The 17,882-nt window shown below is 35.0% G+C and overlaps 1 protein-coding gene and 1 long non-coding RNA gene across 5 annotated transcripts in view; one reads left to right on the top strand and one right to left on the bottom strand.

Moving 5' to 3' along the window:
• Positions 1-6,999, top strand: part of LOC127859849 (multidrug resistance-associated protein 1-like) — a 46,709-nt gene extending 39,710 nt beyond the window's left edge. For all 4 annotated transcript variants that reach the window (XM_052397384.1, XM_052397386.1, XM_052397383.1 and 1 more), the window contains exons 33-35: positions 636-802; positions 1,134-1,328; positions 6,339-6,999. In XM_052397384.1, the coding sequence (XP_052253344.1) occupies positions 636-802; positions 1,134-1,328; positions 6,339-6,450 (474 nt within the window). In that variant the 3' untranslated portion in view covers positions 6,451-6,999. The remainder of the gene's footprint in view (positions 1-635; positions 803-1,133; positions 1,329-6,338) is intronic.
• Positions 7,000-9,194: 2,195 nt separating this feature from the next.
• On the bottom strand, positions 9,195-13,795 carry LOC127860611 (uncharacterized). The gene is made up of 3 exons (XR_008039861.1): positions 13,608-13,795; positions 12,539-12,681; positions 9,195-10,035 (listed from the first exon to the last, which is right to left on the bottom strand). It is a non-coding gene; the product is annotated as an uncharacterized LOC127860611 (long non-coding RNA).
• Between the last annotated feature and the right edge of the window lie 4,087 nt (positions 13,796-17,882).

The raw sequence follows: 17,882 nt of genomic DNA, 5'->3' as shown, positions 1-17,882 counted from the left end.
AATATTCCTCAGTTAAATTACTATTGACCTACTTTTCATTTATTGGCTTTTAATTGGCTTAGTTTTCGTTTATTGGCCAATCGCATTTTGTTATTTTGCTGAAATGACGTTGCAACGTCAAATTACGTCACGAAATGTAAACAACATGCGGGATTTATAATTATGTTTGCGTAAATATTTATTTAATTTGCTAATTTAAAAGCATGTGATAAAAAAGATCTGACACTCGTTGTCATATCATACCATATTTTATTAAAGGCTCGCTTACTAACGAAATTCCTGAACTTCTTTAATAAAATATGGTATGATATGGCAACTCGTGCCAGATCCTTTATTTTTGTCACGTTGCACAATCGATAACAGCACTCGCTATATTTAAAACGACATTAACGAGATTACCAATTCCATTTTTAACACCATTCAATTTTAGACGTGGATATTATAAAAACTTCCATAATAGTCGCTAAATTTTCATAATGCAAAGACAAACATAGACTCATAAAATATAACGCAATTGTAAACTAGCTTTCCAAACCATTTTTATGCATATAACTACACATTACAAGTTCAACTTTATTTGGCTTGTTTATTAACTTATAGACAAATTTTATTTCATTATTGTTTTATAATTCCAGGACCCAGTTTTGTTCTCAGGCACATTGCGTATGAATCTAGACCCATTCGATGAGTACTCGGACGACAAAATATGGACGGCTCTAGAACATGCGCATTTAAAGACGTTTGTCTCCGGTCTGGATGATGGACTCCTTCACGAATGTGGGGAGGGTGGTCAAAACCTCAGGTAATAAGATTTTAATGATTAGAGGCGCGTTAATTCAGTTTTAGATTATATTAAAATTACGAAGACAAAATAATCGAAGAAATTGAACAAAATAATGGCTTAAGACACATGTATAGTTAATGCAAATATTGTTTTTATGCTTTATTTTATAAAATTATGAATAGACAATATATGAAATGTACATTTAATGTAACAAATCACATGTGATAGGAATAATAGCAAAATAAAAGCGCGATCTTCGCTCAAATACATAGCCGATGAAAGAACTTACATTTCATGTTCGTCGTATTTCACTTTTTCATCTGAATCGTTTTACATTCCATTCATGTAGCGTTGGTCAGAGACAGCTGGTGTGCTTGGCCAGGACACTTCTCAGGAAAACCAAGATCCTGGTGTTGGATGAGGCAACATCAGCGGTTGACATGGAAACGGATGACCTCATTCAGAAAACCATACGCGAGGAGTTCAAAGGCTGCACGATTTTGACGATCGCTCACAGACTCAACACTATTCTGGATTATGACAAGTGAGTTGCTGTTGATGTGGTCACAGTAGGTCTTTATCTGAACCCTTTAAATAGGTTAGGTCGCCTGTGATCATTTTATATATTTATTTATTGTTAATGGATCATACGTAAGCCTTTTGACAAACTTGTCTTTAAAGATAGAATAATTAAATATTAGGGTTGTTCATTTGTATTCAAATATAATAACAATAAACAAAACACTATACTAAATTGAAGGATGCAGTGGCTATTGCTCAAACGAATATTTAGCTAAAACTGTTGTTTTAATGTCATAAATACATACCTGCTATCCCTAGCTATACCTTTCTAGGTGTGTTAGCTTCTCCAGAAATCTTCAACCTCCTCTACTGAAAACAGATTCAGGTTAAACATAGTACAATGCAACCTAACTGGAAATCAAGAACCGTAACTCATCTTACTTTTAGGGAGACACACCGTGCAGATCGCCATTTTCTATCGGCTTTAAATTTGGACTTTAAGTTCAATTCTGCGTGGTGGAATTGGGTTTGAAATTGATGAATTGTATAATTTATCGTTTCTGCTTCATTCAGAAATCTTTTCTTGTATTATTTTGTTTATACTTCATTGTTTTTCACTTTTTGCAGGATTTTCCCATGTGCTCATGGTTTGAGAACGAGGATTTCGTGTTTTTTGTTAACAAATTATTGACAATTTTGTACATTGTTAATACTTTGTTTCACTGATTATTTTAGTTATTTTGTTCTTTTTACATTGTTTTCTTACGCGGAATCTCTTCTTTTTCTACTTTCAGAATAAGAATGAGTTTAAAAACTAGAGATTCGTGTGGGCGTATTAAGGCTTCGTGGGATTCCCACAAAACTTGTTTGTCATGCACTAATTGTTCCTTTGAACATAAATGCTCTGTTTGTAGTGCGTGAGACGATGCGACGTGGCAGAACGCACTCCGTCGCAGACCGTTTCTAAGCAGAAAACGTACAGATGAGAAATTTCCGGTGACTTTACAGCAGACGTCAGATGATAAATTGCAGCATCAGTCACGGAGTATAACTTTAATTGTTTTAAGCTTTGCTGGGTGTTTTGTACCTGCTCATGTACATGAGCACTTTCTTATCGTGATCTTCATTAATAGGTAATTGAGAAGATTTGTACTGTGTAAATATTCTTCTCATGTGTTACAAGATCGTGCATAGCGTGTTCCTCTAATACATTGACAGAATGTTTTTCATTTGCCATTGTGTGCAATAATGATTTTACTTTCCATATGACAATAATTAATTAATTATGGTCATTTGAATTTTAATCTGTTTGAATTAAACTTTGTTTAATTTAAATCTTCGGCAGTCGTATTATAGGTTATAGGTACTATTGACTTTTTCTTTTACAATAATACTAAGAGAATGTTAATTAAAATCATTATGGGCAAATAATGATTTTATGTACCGTATGATAATCTGGTCTGTGACCAGTTTATTGCTGAATATGTTTTGCTCTTATCTTTCATATAATCGACTACATGATGGTCGCAGATACAAGAGTGGATTAATACCCGGTGACTTTGAAGACCAAAGATGACATGTTGCAGCATCAGTCACCGGGTATCAGGCAAGATGGCGATCGTACTTTACATCGGAAAGTCGATCAATATCAGACTATATGGCGACAACCGTCAGCCGGTCTTTGCCTGATGGCATTGGTCAAGGACATCGACCAATGCCAGATCAATTGGCACCCGCCATACGGTCATTATCCGGTGACAACGCTGGTCATGTCATGGCCGGTCCGGTCACCGGTCCGACCCACCGGTCACCGGTCAACAGATACCGGTCCGGTCACCGGTCCGACCCACAGGTCACCGGAGACCGGTCCGGTCACCGGTCACCGGTCCGACCCACCGGTCACCGGTCCGACCCACCGGTCACCGGTCCGACCCACCGGTCACCGGTCAACGGAGACTGGTCCGGTCACCGGTCACCGGTCCGACCCACCGGTCGTATCCTACTCTAATCCTACACATTACTATCCTGTCTCGGATTGTAATGTTGCGGTACCCTATGTACCAGATTCAGTTTCCAGTTTAACATTAACAAATGTTGCTTTGACTGGTACTACTTCGCAGACTTTGCCGTCTGGTGTTTGTCTCACCACTACAGATACTTACTCTGCACCACGGGTATCTGCTACGCTACCTATTCAGGTACCTCGTGCTCCGGCACCGTCGAATCCGGACACGTTATGGCTTCAAGATTCTTCTGGGCAATTCGTACCAGTCAATCCTGATAATATACCGTCTTCTTACGTTTTTAATTATCAGGGGGTTGATTTGGTGGATGGTCATTCATCATTAACATATACTCGCAATCTGGTGCATGATACTAGGCCTAGTATTTGCAATTCTGTTTCCGCTGATTCTTTGCGAACTGCTGGTGTTGTAGAAAATGATGCCGATTCAGAGGCAGATTCCAATGATGACACGGATCAAATATTGTCATAAATTAATCGGATCTAAGAAATGATATATCAAAATCTTGCTGACGATTATTGCCCAAGACCTGCGGAGATGTCTACTAGTTCGACGATCTCTATCACGGAAAAATTAGTTCGTGCATTTGATCCCAACAGGCTTTCTAAGGATGCTTCTTGCATTAATACACGTCTCCCTTTTGGTTCTACTGTTTTATCAGTGTTTTAATCGTTGGAATCAGCTAATAAGACCATTCCAAAACGAGGAGAACTGTGGAAAGTACCTAAGGTTTTATCTAATCCTAAGCATAATGAATGGACTAGAAGCTACAAACCTCTCAGCTTGTTGGAATTGGTCTCCGGACAATCTGTTATCGCAGATTTCAATTCTTCCGGAGTTAATACCAAGACTCTTGTGTGATGGTGTCAACAGACAACACATCAGTTGTGACTTACATTCGGGCACAGGGGGAACACATTCTCACTCCCTGTATCTGGAAACCAAGGAATTACTTGTTGTTTGCAAGAAGCTCAACATTTTTCTTCTAGCTTAATATATTCCAGGTCGTTTCAACGCCCTGGCGGATGGTTGTCTCGCAAACACCAATTAATTTCATCGGAGTGGACAATTCATCAGGAAGTGACCAATCAGATTTTTCTCATGTTTGGTTATCCTATGGTCGACCTATTTGCAACCAGACACAATCACAGACTCCTTCTGTATGTGAGTCCGGTTTACGATCCAGCAGACGGTTTTTGTTCGATTGGGGCCATCTGGGCGCTTACGATTATCTCCCATTCTGATTCTCCAAATATTGGCGAAAATCAGGGTGAGTTTGTGTAGCATAATCCTGATCGCTCCTTGGTGGCACAAGATCGTGGTTCAACGATCTTCTCAGTCTCCTGTACGATGATCCCAGGACACTTTCTCACAGATCAGATCTTCTGTCTCAAGAGGCAAACTTCATGCGGATCCAGCATTGTTTCACTTACACGTCTGGCCGTTATCAGGCAACCACTGCAGAAGAAACGCTTTTCTGTCAGGGCTTCAACCCTCGTTGCTTCTGCAAAGAGAAAGTCCACTAGAGCAGTCTATGATGCTCGATGTAAACTCTTCTCTAATTGGTGTATTCGAGGGAAAATTGATCCATTCAATCCTTCTGCTAGACGCATAGCGGATTTTCTCATCTATCTTTTTGATGATAACATATTTTTTCCTAGCTACATCAAAAGATATAGATCTATTATTTCGCATACATTGGCATTTACTAAATCATCACAAGTCTGTGCTGATCCAGCGATTTCGGATATGATTCGATCTATGGAACTTATACGTCCTCTTTCTCGTACGCTTGCGCCTAAATGGGATTTGGCTTGTGTTCTTGATTCTCTAGATCAAGCTTCTTTACAGTTTCTATCTTGGAAGACAGTTTTCCTTCTTACTATGGCTTCAGCCAAAAGGAAAAGTGCAATTCATGCTCTGTCTATCGAGGATGGTAATCTTCGTTTTGATTCCTCAGATGGATCTGTAACTTTGCTATGTCAGCCAGGATTCCTTGCTAAATATCAACTCCCCTCTATGGCTTCTAACCCTTCAAAGTTCTAAGTGTTTCCAATACTTGTGGACATGAAGATGATGGTAGACTTCTTTGCCCAGTCAGGGCGTTAAAATTCTATCTTAAAATTGTAAAGTCTATTCGAGGTTCTCGTAAGATACTTTTCGTTCCGTTAAGAGGGGGGATGTGTCTGCGGCTTCGATTTCTCGTTGGGTAGCCTCGACTATTAAGAAGGCGTATTCATCTCTCTCATCTAGGGATTTATCTCTTTTAAGATCAGACCGCATGAATTAAGAGCTCTTTCGGCTTCGTGGACGTATATTAATAATGTTCTACTTTCGGAAGTGCTTCAAGCTGCATTCTGGAGGAATCCGACCACCTTTTCCTCAATTATATCTTCGTTCTCTATAGTGTCAACAGGACAATTTATATATGTTGGGTCCTCTTGTAGTTGCTCAAACGGTAGTTTCTTCCATGGCGTAAATGTACTGGTCCTATTCAGAAACTAAGTACACTTCTGTACTAACGAAGATTGTATGAGGACACATTTCTACTATCTCTGGCTGAAAAACCTGATTATGGGTTTTTGTCGTGATGAGAAAATATAACGAGAACCTCCCGCCACAGCTACAAAATCAGCAAGGGATAGCAGGTATGTATTTATGACATTGAAACAAATTTTCTTAAAATAAAAATTTATTTTAATTATTAAATACTTACCTGCTAACGGTAATATATTTTCATTATTGTATGAAAAGTAAGATGAGTACGGTTCTTGATTTCCGGTTAGGTTACATTGTACTATGTTTAACCTGAATCTGTTTTCAATAGGAGAGGTGGCCGAATTCCATTTCTGGAGAAGCTAACCCATCTAGAAAGGTATAGCTAGGGATAGCAGGTAAGTATTTAATAATTAAAATGAATTTTATTTTAAGAAAATTTGTTTTACTAACAACTGCAACAAATGTAGAAATTTGTTTTTCACTATATTGGTATTTGCTTTTTACTTCAGGATCCTTGTTTTGGACCAAGGTCTCATCAAAGAGTTTGATACACCACAGAACTTACTGGCCGATTCGTCTACAGTGTTCTACGGCATGGCGAAATCTGCAAACCTTATATGATAGAAACGAATTGTGTTTTGTATTTTGTAGCCTTGGACGTGTGTGATCTGCTCTACGACTGTGATACTTTGACAACCGTTTAGCATTATGTCGGCGATAATCATGAAAGACTGTGCCATTAAGATGTTTATTGATTTCCTGTAATCATATTAGAGTGACTGCATGTATTAATTTGGCTCCACATGCATATACGACTACAAAGTCCATTACCATTATCATATCAAGAGGGCGTTTCACCAAACGTTATAGTTTTACAGTAACAGTTTCTTCCAATTTATTGCAACAAGTGAAACAGCCATTCTGTTAAAACTTCGCCAGTCGCTGTGGGCATTTTGTACGCGTTAACTGATCCCGGTATACTGTCTACATGTTTAACGCAAATGGCGACTAGTTGATGCGTGTGCTCCTTATTTTCTTGTATATCTAATTTGTTTTCTGTAAACTGTAAATGGGTTTTGATATTCAGAGTTTCTAGGCAGAAATAAATTTATTTGATTTACACATAATATGGTATGCGTTAATTTAACCAATTACACCTTTTATAGGTTTGTTTTGCTATTCGTTCTGCTTGTAAACATTCATTAATCACAGAAGCATCCGCCATGTATTATGCTACATATCAGACTGTTTTAAACATATACAAACAATGAATATTACACTCTTAAATGGACTTGTATTTAGTTTTGAAAAAAACAGCCATACATTAATTACGAAGAAAGATTATATATTAAAACAATTGAAGTACTCCTCCTAACTGAGCAATGTATTATATTTATTTTATGATTTCCGGTGGTTTATAGAGAAATAACAGTGAAATAAAACTGGTATTTCGCTGTTTTAAACAGTGAAAAATATCAGTGAAAAATATTGATATTTTTCACGATTTACTGTGAAATGACGTCATTTTTTCGATGAAATGATGTCATAAATCAAGCGAAATTATCCTGTGTAACTCTTTAACAATCTTAATTAACATTGAAAAAAGGATAAAATAAAAAGAAACTTTGTTGGATTCAATGAAATATCTATTTTAATTCGCTCGTGATCATAAACAATACATATTTTCACTCATGGCTGCTCCCCTCGTGAGCATATTATTTTATGTGATCACTCGTGAAATAAAATCGATATTCCATCGAATCCAACAGATACCCTCAATGTATATGTTTGAAGATTGATAATCACAAATCGAATCAAAGCGCCGTAGGCGCTGAAGGCCTGGTGCTCGATTTAGTGTGCTTGGGAAGAAGTTTAGTTCTTAAAAAAAAGATAGTTCGACTATGTATATAGATGTCAATATCTTTATACATAGTCAAACTATCCTTTTTAAGAAGACGTTTTTTCGGAACTTTTTTTATTGATTTAGTATGCGTATGCATTATTATAAACAGGTTTATAAAAATCAAGGCTGCAGCTGCATTTTTCAAAAAATCACAATGGATAGTCGATCAATAAGTCATGGCCATCCTACATAGGCAATGAAGGGTATGTGGCTGGGAACGAGATTATGACCCATCTGGGTCTGTCACTTTTTGTGTGTCATAAATGCTGAATGCCCGTTTTGGATGAAATGACGTCCTTATTCAACCAGTATCGGTACTTGTTATGCTGATCAGTTTGTATTGATAATATCTCCATTGATCGCGTATCTGGATGAACATAATTAATTTCAAAGTACGGAATTAATTGTACTAAAATTAATCCGTAAATACTCATGGTTGCCATGGGAACAAAAAATGTACTTTTTTCATATTTATTACTATTTTAAAGAATTTAAGCCAAAAAAAAAGCACAGAAATCAACAAAATATGTTCTGGACAGATATGGAACATCATTAACATGATTAATATATACATAAATATATGCACATTTATTGGAAAAAGGTGTGTATTCAGAAATTGAACGTTTTGTACAGCTATGAACTTAAAACTAAAACGAATAACTCCTCATGATACAATTTGTGTTGTGTGTCTGTACTGTCACACATAATTTTGTTTATTAGGAATTAAATTTTGTTCCATGATTGATAAAATAAAGTAGACAAAATACATTAAGTTAACAGTGGCTATGGAAACAGTAATTTGTGGATTGCATATACATGCTGTTTGTGATCAACAATGTATTTGAAGTTAATATATTATTAATCTTCGCATAAGTGTCAAACCAAATTCACTAGTGCATTTCATACGTAGATATTCAAAAACATATTTTTCAACTAAAACAAAATTAAAGCAATAAGCACTACATATTTAATGACACACGTCACTAATTAACTCACTATAGATTGAACTTTAAATACCAAAATATTCATTTACATGTAAAAATAAATCAAATACAAACATAACATTAACACATACGTTAACATCACATATCTTGATGTTTAAATGAACTGCAACAGTATTAGTGATATTATTTTAAGACCACAATATTAGCAGGCATACAATACAATGTATTTCTTATCGTGTAAAAAATATTTTATAGTAAGATCACTATGAATGAGTTGTTTATCATTAATCAAACAAATGTGTCCACACGACACGGATGCCCCCAACTGTAACTTTGTCACTACATAAAAGCGTAAGTGTGTAAATGTTTTTGAGATATACATCGCCTTTATTTTATTTAACTATTAGTTTGCTACATAACAGGTGTTCCATATTTAAATTTTGTTTTTTGAATATGTCATCTGCTGCAGTTTGTAGAGGGTTTTTTTCTGCCAATTCTTGCATGCATGTTCGAACTTGGCCTAGAGGCCATCTAGATAAAACTTGTGAACAAGTTTGGTGAAGATCAGATGAAAACTACTTGAATTAGAGAGCGGACACCAAGCTGAATGTTCAAAACGCACTAAGTGACCCAGTGAACTAGTTTTTTGCCCGGCATGCCCCATGTTCACACTTGGCGTAGACATTATGTGGATACAACTTCTGACAGAGTTTGGGAAAGATCGGATGAAAACAACTTGAATTAGAGAGCGGACACCATGCTGAATGTTTGAAACGCACTTAGTGACCCTATGACATAGTTTTTGGCCCGGCATGACCCATGTTCGTCTTGACCTAGACATTATCCGGATGCAACTTCTGACCAAGTTTGGAGATCAGATTAGAACTACTTGAATTAGAGAGTGAACACGAAAAGTGTTACGGAGGACAGAGAGACTGACACACGGGCAGTGCGAAAACTATATGCCGCCCGTTGGGGGCATCAACTATATTTTCATGTATTTGACATGGTGTGCAGAAACAACAAAAATGTAAAAAATAATATTCCCTTCTCATACTTAATATATTACCTATGGATGACAGACTGAATGGAAAAACAACACAAGATACACTTTGTTGATATTTTGCACTCAAATTCATGCACATCAATAAAAAAGTATTGTATTTATTCTTTGAACAAAAATCACCTGTTATGTCTGGACTAAAAAATCTTATCTGTTAAAAAATGTCAATCACAACACAACATGAACACAATATATTGTCCATATTTTCATCCACACAGAGTCCAAACTGTCAGTAAACCTGGTAAGCTCAAGTTGCATCAGGATTTGCCAAATTCACTTGTAAAGATCTGCAATAACTAAAATAACAAGAGCACCGCCTTGCGGGTGCAGACCGCTCATCTATTTTCTTTTTAAAGGTGAAGGGACTCTCATTTTCAATCACAAAGGAGGGAGGGGTGGAGTGAAGAGCGGTGCATTGTGTGGGTGTGTGTGTGGACATTTATTACATTTTCTTCCAAAAATGCGAAAAAAGGGAAAAAAACCCGGGGGTGGGGGTGGGGGGGGGGTGGGGGGGGGATTCTTGGGTGCGATGGTTGGACGGTATTACAAACATAAAATAATAAAAATAAATATTTGTGTTTTTTAACCGTTTCATAAAAAAAAATGAGGGGGGGGGGTGAGGTGGGGGGGGTATAGTGTGAGGGTGTGGTGGTAATTTGTGAGATGATCTTAAAAAAAAAAAAAAAAAAAAATAGGGGGGGGGATTCGGGTGGGGGGAGGGGGGGGTGGGGGGGGGGATTCTTGGGTGCGATGGTTGGACGGTATTTCAAACATAAAATAATCAAAATAAATAGTTTTGTTTTTTAACCGTTTAAAAAAAAAATTGGGGAGGGGGTGGGGGGGGGGGTATGGTGTGAGGGTGTGGTGGTCATTTGTGAGATGATCTTAAAAAAAAAAAAAAAAAAAAAAAAAAAAAAAAAAAAATAGGGGGGGGGGGGGTTGGGGGGGGGGGCACGGGCGATGGTTTGGGTGGAGTCTATTATGGTATGTCAGGTAAGAGTAGTTTTGTCAAAGTATCAATCAAATCTAATCATAAATAAAGAAGTTATGGCAATTTGAGAGAAATTTAATAATTTGACCTTGAGAGTCAAGGTCATTCAAAGGTCAAGGTCAAATTCAACTTGCCAGGTACAGTAACCTAATGATAGCATGAAAGTATTTGAAGTTTGAAAGCAATAGCCTTGATACTTAAGAAGTAAAGTGGATCGAAACACAAAATTTAACCATATATTCAAAGTAACTAAGTCAAAAAAGGGCCATAATTCCGTAAAAATAACATCCAGAGTTATGCAACTTGTCCTTTTACTGTACCCTTATGATAGTTTGCGAGTGTTCCAAGTATAATAGCAATATCTATGATACTTTAGGGGTAAAGTGGACCAAAACACAAAACTTAACCAAACTTTCAATTTTCTAAGTATAAAGGGCCCATAATTCCGTCCAAATGCCAGTCAGAGTTACATAACTTTGCCTGCACAGTCCCCTTACGGTAGTTAGTAAGTGTTGCAAGTATGAAAGCAATAGCTTTGATACTTAAGGAATAAAATGGACCTTAACACAAAACTTAACCAAAATTTTCAATTTTCTAAGTATAAAAAGGGCACATAATTCTGTCAAAATGCACGCCAGAGTTATCTAACTTTGCGTGCCCAGTCCCCTCATGATAGTAAGTAAGTGTACCAAGTTTGAATGCAATAGCATTGATACTTTCTGAAAAAAGTGGACCTAAACGCAAAACTTAACCAAAATTTTCAATTTTCTAAGTATAAAAAGGGCACATAATTCAGTCAAAATGCACGCCAGAGTTATCTAACTTTGCCTGCCCAGTCCCCTCATGATAGTAAGTAAGTGTACCAAGTTTGAATGCAATAGCATTGATACTTTCTGAGAAAAATGGACCTAAACGCAAAACTTAACCGGACGCCGACGCCGACGCAGACGCAGACGCCGACGCCGACGCCGACGCCGACGCCAAGGTGATGACAATAGCTCATAATTTTTTTTCAAAAAATAGATGAGCTAAAAATGACTGATTAGAAACCTTAAACAAACACATAAAAATACATATCACCAGTAGAAACCATAGGCTTGTCAACAATTTATTGAAATTGAAAACCATGTCATGTTTTAGTTTTGCCTGAATGCTTGTTTAACTTAATCTATGTGAAAATAACACGAGAAATATTATTAAAATTATATAATCAAGACGAAAAAAAGATTATTGCTCGGTACATTATACAATCTGAACCCTCAAGTTATACATAGTGAATAGTATGTTGTCAATGTTTAATTTAAAAATAGTATCCATACTTAACACCATAAAGGTAAACCATCTGTGTTGGGAGAATAAAGCGCACCCCAGTTAACATTTTCACGGATTTCTTTTTTAAATATTTCACTATTTTAAATGGGATAAAGTCGAGAGCCGGCTGATTCGTGATAGTTTTCTATAGGTATCATGATTTTTTTTTAAACAAATCAGTATTTTTTCAGTAATGTGCCATGACGCGTTTGAACGGTTAGAAAAAATGTCGTATCAGTGTTGGGACTTCATATTACAAACGCGCGATTGCACTCTTATTACTTATTTGTTAAAAAAATCATAATATCTATAAAACACTCTAACAAATGAGCGAGCTCTCGACTTTATCCCAATGTTACAAATGGTGAAATAATTAAAGAAGACATCCTTAAAAATGTTATCTGGGTCGCGCCTTATTCTCCCAACACAGATCTTAAAGTCACATAGTATACATGAAGGTGCAGTGTAAACAACGCAAGATGTAAATCATATTAAACCTGCTATTTAGCAGCAGATCATTTAGTGTTCGCACTCCACTTTTGCCCAATCTGTTTTTCATGAGGTGGATTTGGCACATCCATCTTTTAGCCCTAGATCATGATAGTTCATCATTGAAACTACCATGTAGTAGGTTCTGCCCCTGAATAAATAAAATATAGCAAAATATTTATGTATGATTGTGTTATAGTTGAAAATAAAATATGAAAATGAAAACAGAGGTCTGCTGAAGTATTACATCTCAATACAATCTTAACGATATTCCGATAGTCCAGAAACATATTTACTGAGAACATTTAATCAGTTTTCTTAAGCTGCAACCTCTTTGTCATGTCTGACAATTCATTGAAAATATGAAGTTTCAAAAGCATTACCACATATTTGTGTAGTTGGTCGTGCTTTATGAGAAAGATATTTTTTTCTTTCTACTTTCTTTATTTGTTGTTTTGAATCTTAGATCATCATTGCTTTCGTGTTAAACTTGATCATGAACATAACCATTTATATTGACATCCAAAACTTTAAATGTTTACAAGAATAGAAACATTTAAATATGTACCAATAAAAATAATCAAATATACATTGTAATTAAACACATTTCTGACATATGCATTAATGCTATCATTTCGCATGGAATTGTCATCGCTAACCTGTCATTGTGAGTTTGCACAAAGATTTGCAACATAAATTTGATATTAGTTTTTAAAACAACCTTGCTCAGTTCACAGTCTGTTAAATTTAATAATACAATAATTTTAAGTACATAAAATGAAAGTAGAATACGTCTAATGGAATATATGCCCGTAAATTGTTCAACGAAATGTTAATATTGTCATTATAGAAAAGTTCAACAACAAATGATAAATTGGGAAGTGTTTAAGATTTTGACAACTACCTAGGCAAACATACACATAAACAGCGTCTAAAATCGACGTTATGACCGCCAAAACGGCTCATACAAACATCATGATTGGTGTAATAGATTCATTAAACATGAAATTCCATCTTTCAAGACCAACTTTGATTTTTTTAATGAGAAAAACAAATGAAAAACTTATTTTAATTTACCTTTGACAAAAACCAGGAAGTTTATCCGAAAATTGTCACTGTCGACTGTGCCCTACTGTATTCATTGTTATTAAAGCTGAGGTTAATTTAAACCATGTAAAAATCAAGAGAAAATACGGAAAATTAAAGTTCCACTGACTTATTTTTATTGGTTAAGATTATAGTTCAAAGTTAATGGCAAACAGGTTGTTATTGTTTTGACAAAGTCCGCGAAACGGTAGTAAGAGACCGTCAAGTGAGCAACGTATTCTCGCATGAATATGTAAACAATAAAAACTATGCCGTAGCCAATGCTTAACAATTTTGATTCAATATTTATTTTTACATGTACTTAAGTTCAAAGTAAAACTATTATTAATGGCAAACAAGTTGCTCTTGTTTTGCCAAACTCCGCGAAACGGTAGTTAGAGACCGTACAGTGAGGAACTTATTCTCGCATGAATATGTAAACAATAAAAACTATGTCGTAGCCAATGCTTAACAATTTTGATTCAATAATATTTTTTTTACACTTTGTATGACACTGTCATGTTATATTGTGATGTTCTGTATTTACAAGCCGGGTTATTGAGATCTGCAAAGAACTAATTTTATTGCGCACGCATTATTATTAAGTGGTAAATAGGAGTTATACAAATTTGGTTTTGGCAGCCAGCCAAGTCAGCTCGTCTCAGAAATCGGTATGAGTACTATGGCCTAGGGGCTTCGCCCCAGGCCAAAAGGCACAAACAATTAACCGTTTGTCATGGTTTTCATCGATAAATCAGCAAACATGTGTATTACCAAAAAAGCGTTTGAGCTTCAATCCATATTCAAATGCCTGTTTATTGCAGTAGTAGAGACTTAGATATTGTAATACAGGTCCTGTGTTAGAATAACGGGACAGGTACATGCGTTTATTTAATATGTTTTTTATAATTATAACTACCTAAATATTACAGGTTTTTTTAGTTTATAAAATAACATCTAACAACAATTTCGAAGACCAGTGAATACGTCTCTTTAATCGATAGCACAATATTTATTTTCAAAACGAAACTTAGTCTTTCTTGCCATAATAAATAAATATATTATGCGTTAATCCTACTTAGTTCTATAACATTCAAAGAAGCGACTGGGGGGGGGGGGGATTATGACACGGACTGCTGTTCGACTGTCCTTGTGTATGTATATTGACATTCAAAAGTACTTCTTTACTTTTCAACGAACACCATTCGACCTTGCACGGTTTTCCTTAATATATATGTATATTATAACAGTAAAAACACGTGTCTGGGATTTTAAATATATATTGATATAGCCAACGCGTTTCGCACTGCTCATCAGGGCATAATACAATATATTACAACGTCAAAATGTCATGGAGATAACGTCATATCAATTATGACGTCATAACGTCAATAAATATTCAAATGAAATTTAATTGGGGTTTAAATACATGTATAAAATGTAGTTCTTTGGCTAACCTAGCTGAAATATTGTTCGAAAATAGCTTATAAAATGGAAATAATTAAAATGTTGGATCATAATGTGAACATTCATTTAAATATTTACTTAAAGGCATCTGTCTTGTTGAGGGGTCTCGTCTATTTCTAAGTTTATCGCCATATATATATATATATATATATATATATATATATATATATATATATATATATATATATATATATATATATATATATATATATATATATATATATATATATATATAGCGTATGCGCAGTCGTGCCTCTCTTCGACTACGAATTTCTATTCTATTTTAACGACATTATTTAATCTTTATACAGTCCAACCTGAGAAAAACTGTCAGTCAATTTAAATGGTCATAATGACCTTTGGCGATAGTTGACCGTTGGTTGTTCTTATTAATTATTTCTTGTTCGTAACCCAAGCCAGTCGTTTAAAAACAGTGTTATCTTAAAAAGGCTAACTTTCGTATTTTAAATAATACAAATTATAATTTGATACATTTATGTAAATCAATGGAATTATTTAAATTTTGATTTTATCAACTTTATATCGTTTTTAACTCGTGACTCGCGTTGATTCTTTTGAATAGCACGTCACAGTGATAAACCCAAAGTACGGCATTACAGTATCGTTCTTATTGAAAGAAACAGACACCAACGCTTCAAGAAATATATCTGTACGTTTATATCACAAAAACAGCACTGCCATTCCAAAAACCATAAAAGTCACTCGGGTTTTGGGACTTGTCGATAAAAGCACTGTAAGCTTCTCCCCTGGACATTGAAAGGAGTTTTATGTGAAAAAAACATCCATCTTAAAGAGTAGATTTAATAGTTTAGTTCAGTCTCGCTCTTCATGATACATAATATTTACATATACATTCAATAAAACAATCGCGACAACCTTTCTAAAAGATAATATGAGAGACTCAATATGTTCATGTTACCATTCTTATTACATGACGAAAATTACTATATTGGAAAAGCAGAGAGATAACCCTAAAATCCAAATGAAATTTGCTAATTGAGGGTTGCCTCCCTTCCCCACTAATTCCTACATTATCCAGATATATGACAAGACACTCGCAATGTGAGAGGCAGGCAAACAGCCAAGGCCGACAGACCAGGCAGAGATGACTATCATGTTGGTTGAAGGAGTTCGCCGATACGCTAACATAGAAAACGTACAAACAAAGACCAGAACAGGAAATATGAAAAATATGACAAAGGTCGCGATTTGGGGTTCTTCTTGTAATACCGTGTGTCGTTCTTGTGTACGTGAGTTTTGGTGACATTCTGAAAATCCGCCTTTATGACAGGCCGACATGGCAGAAATAATCAACAACAAAATAAATAAATAGTGTAATGTTAACAGTTTGGCACCCAGAGTACACGGGTGTTTATGTTATGTGCTCAATATTACACTTTAAATAGATTACATAAATATATTTTATACTTTACTAAGTTCTTTATAAAAATCCCATATTAAGGTTGACTCAAAACTGTTAACCAGATTCTTATCAAACCGTACACGATGTTGACAAATCTTAAACAGGCATTGGTCAAGGAATATGACTAATTTTGGACCATTTGGCAGCCACCATTCGGTCATTGCCTGGTGACAACACTGGTTATAGTATGACCGGTACGTCACCGGATAACGGACCGGTCACCGGTCACCGGGGACCGGTCCGGTCACCGGTCCATGGCACCGGTCACCGGTCGGTGGTACCGGTCACCGGGGACCGGTCCGTTCATATGTATCATATTCATATACATCATATTCCTATTCGTATTCATCATATCCCTATTCATATTCATCATATTGCTATATATATTAATCATATTCATATTGATATAAATATTCAATTCATCATATTCCTATTCATCATATTCCTATTCATATTCATCAAATTCATATTCATATTCATCATATTCATATTCATCATATTCCTATTACTATTCATCATATTCATATTCATCATATTCATATTCATCATATTCATATTCATCATATTCATATTCATAATTTTCATATCCACCATATTCATATTCACCATATTCATATTCATCACATTCATATTCATCATATTCATATTCATCATATTCATATTCACCATATTCATATTCATCATATTCATATTCATCATATTCATATTCATTATATTCATATTCATCATATTCATATTCATAATATTCATTTTCATCAAATTCATATTCATCACAGTCATATTCATGATATTCATAATCATCATATTCATCATATTCATCATCATCATACTCATCATCATCATATTCATCATCATCATATTCTTCATCATATTCATCATATTCATCATCATCATATTCATCATCATCATATTCATCATCATCATATTCATCATCATCATATTCCTATTCATCATATTCCTATTCATCATATTCCTATTCATCATTTTCCTATTCATTATATTCATATTCATCACATTCATATTCATCATATTCATCATATTCATCGTATTCATATTAATAATTTTCATATTCACCATATTCATATTCACCATATTCATATTCATCATATTCATATTCGTCATATTAATATTCATCATATTCCTATTCATATTCATCATATTCATATTCATATTCATCATATTCCTATTCATATTCATCATATTCCTATTCATATTCATCATATTCCTATTCCTATTCATCCTATTCCTATTTTTATTCATCATATTCCTATTCATATTAATCATAATCCTATTCATTATATTCATATTCATATTCATCATATTCATATTCATCACATTCATATTCATCATATTCC

The sequence above is a fragment of the Dreissena polymorpha genome, chromosome 15 (assembly GCF_020536995.1).
Source record: "Dreissena polymorpha isolate Duluth1 chromosome 15, UMN_Dpol_1.0, whole genome shotgun sequence".
Classification (NCBI taxonomy): Eukaryota; Metazoa; Mollusca; class Bivalvia; order Myida; family Dreissenidae; genus Dreissena; species Dreissena polymorpha.
Note: the sequence above shows the minus strand (reverse complement) of the source record. Positions and strands in the feature narration are given on the sequence as shown.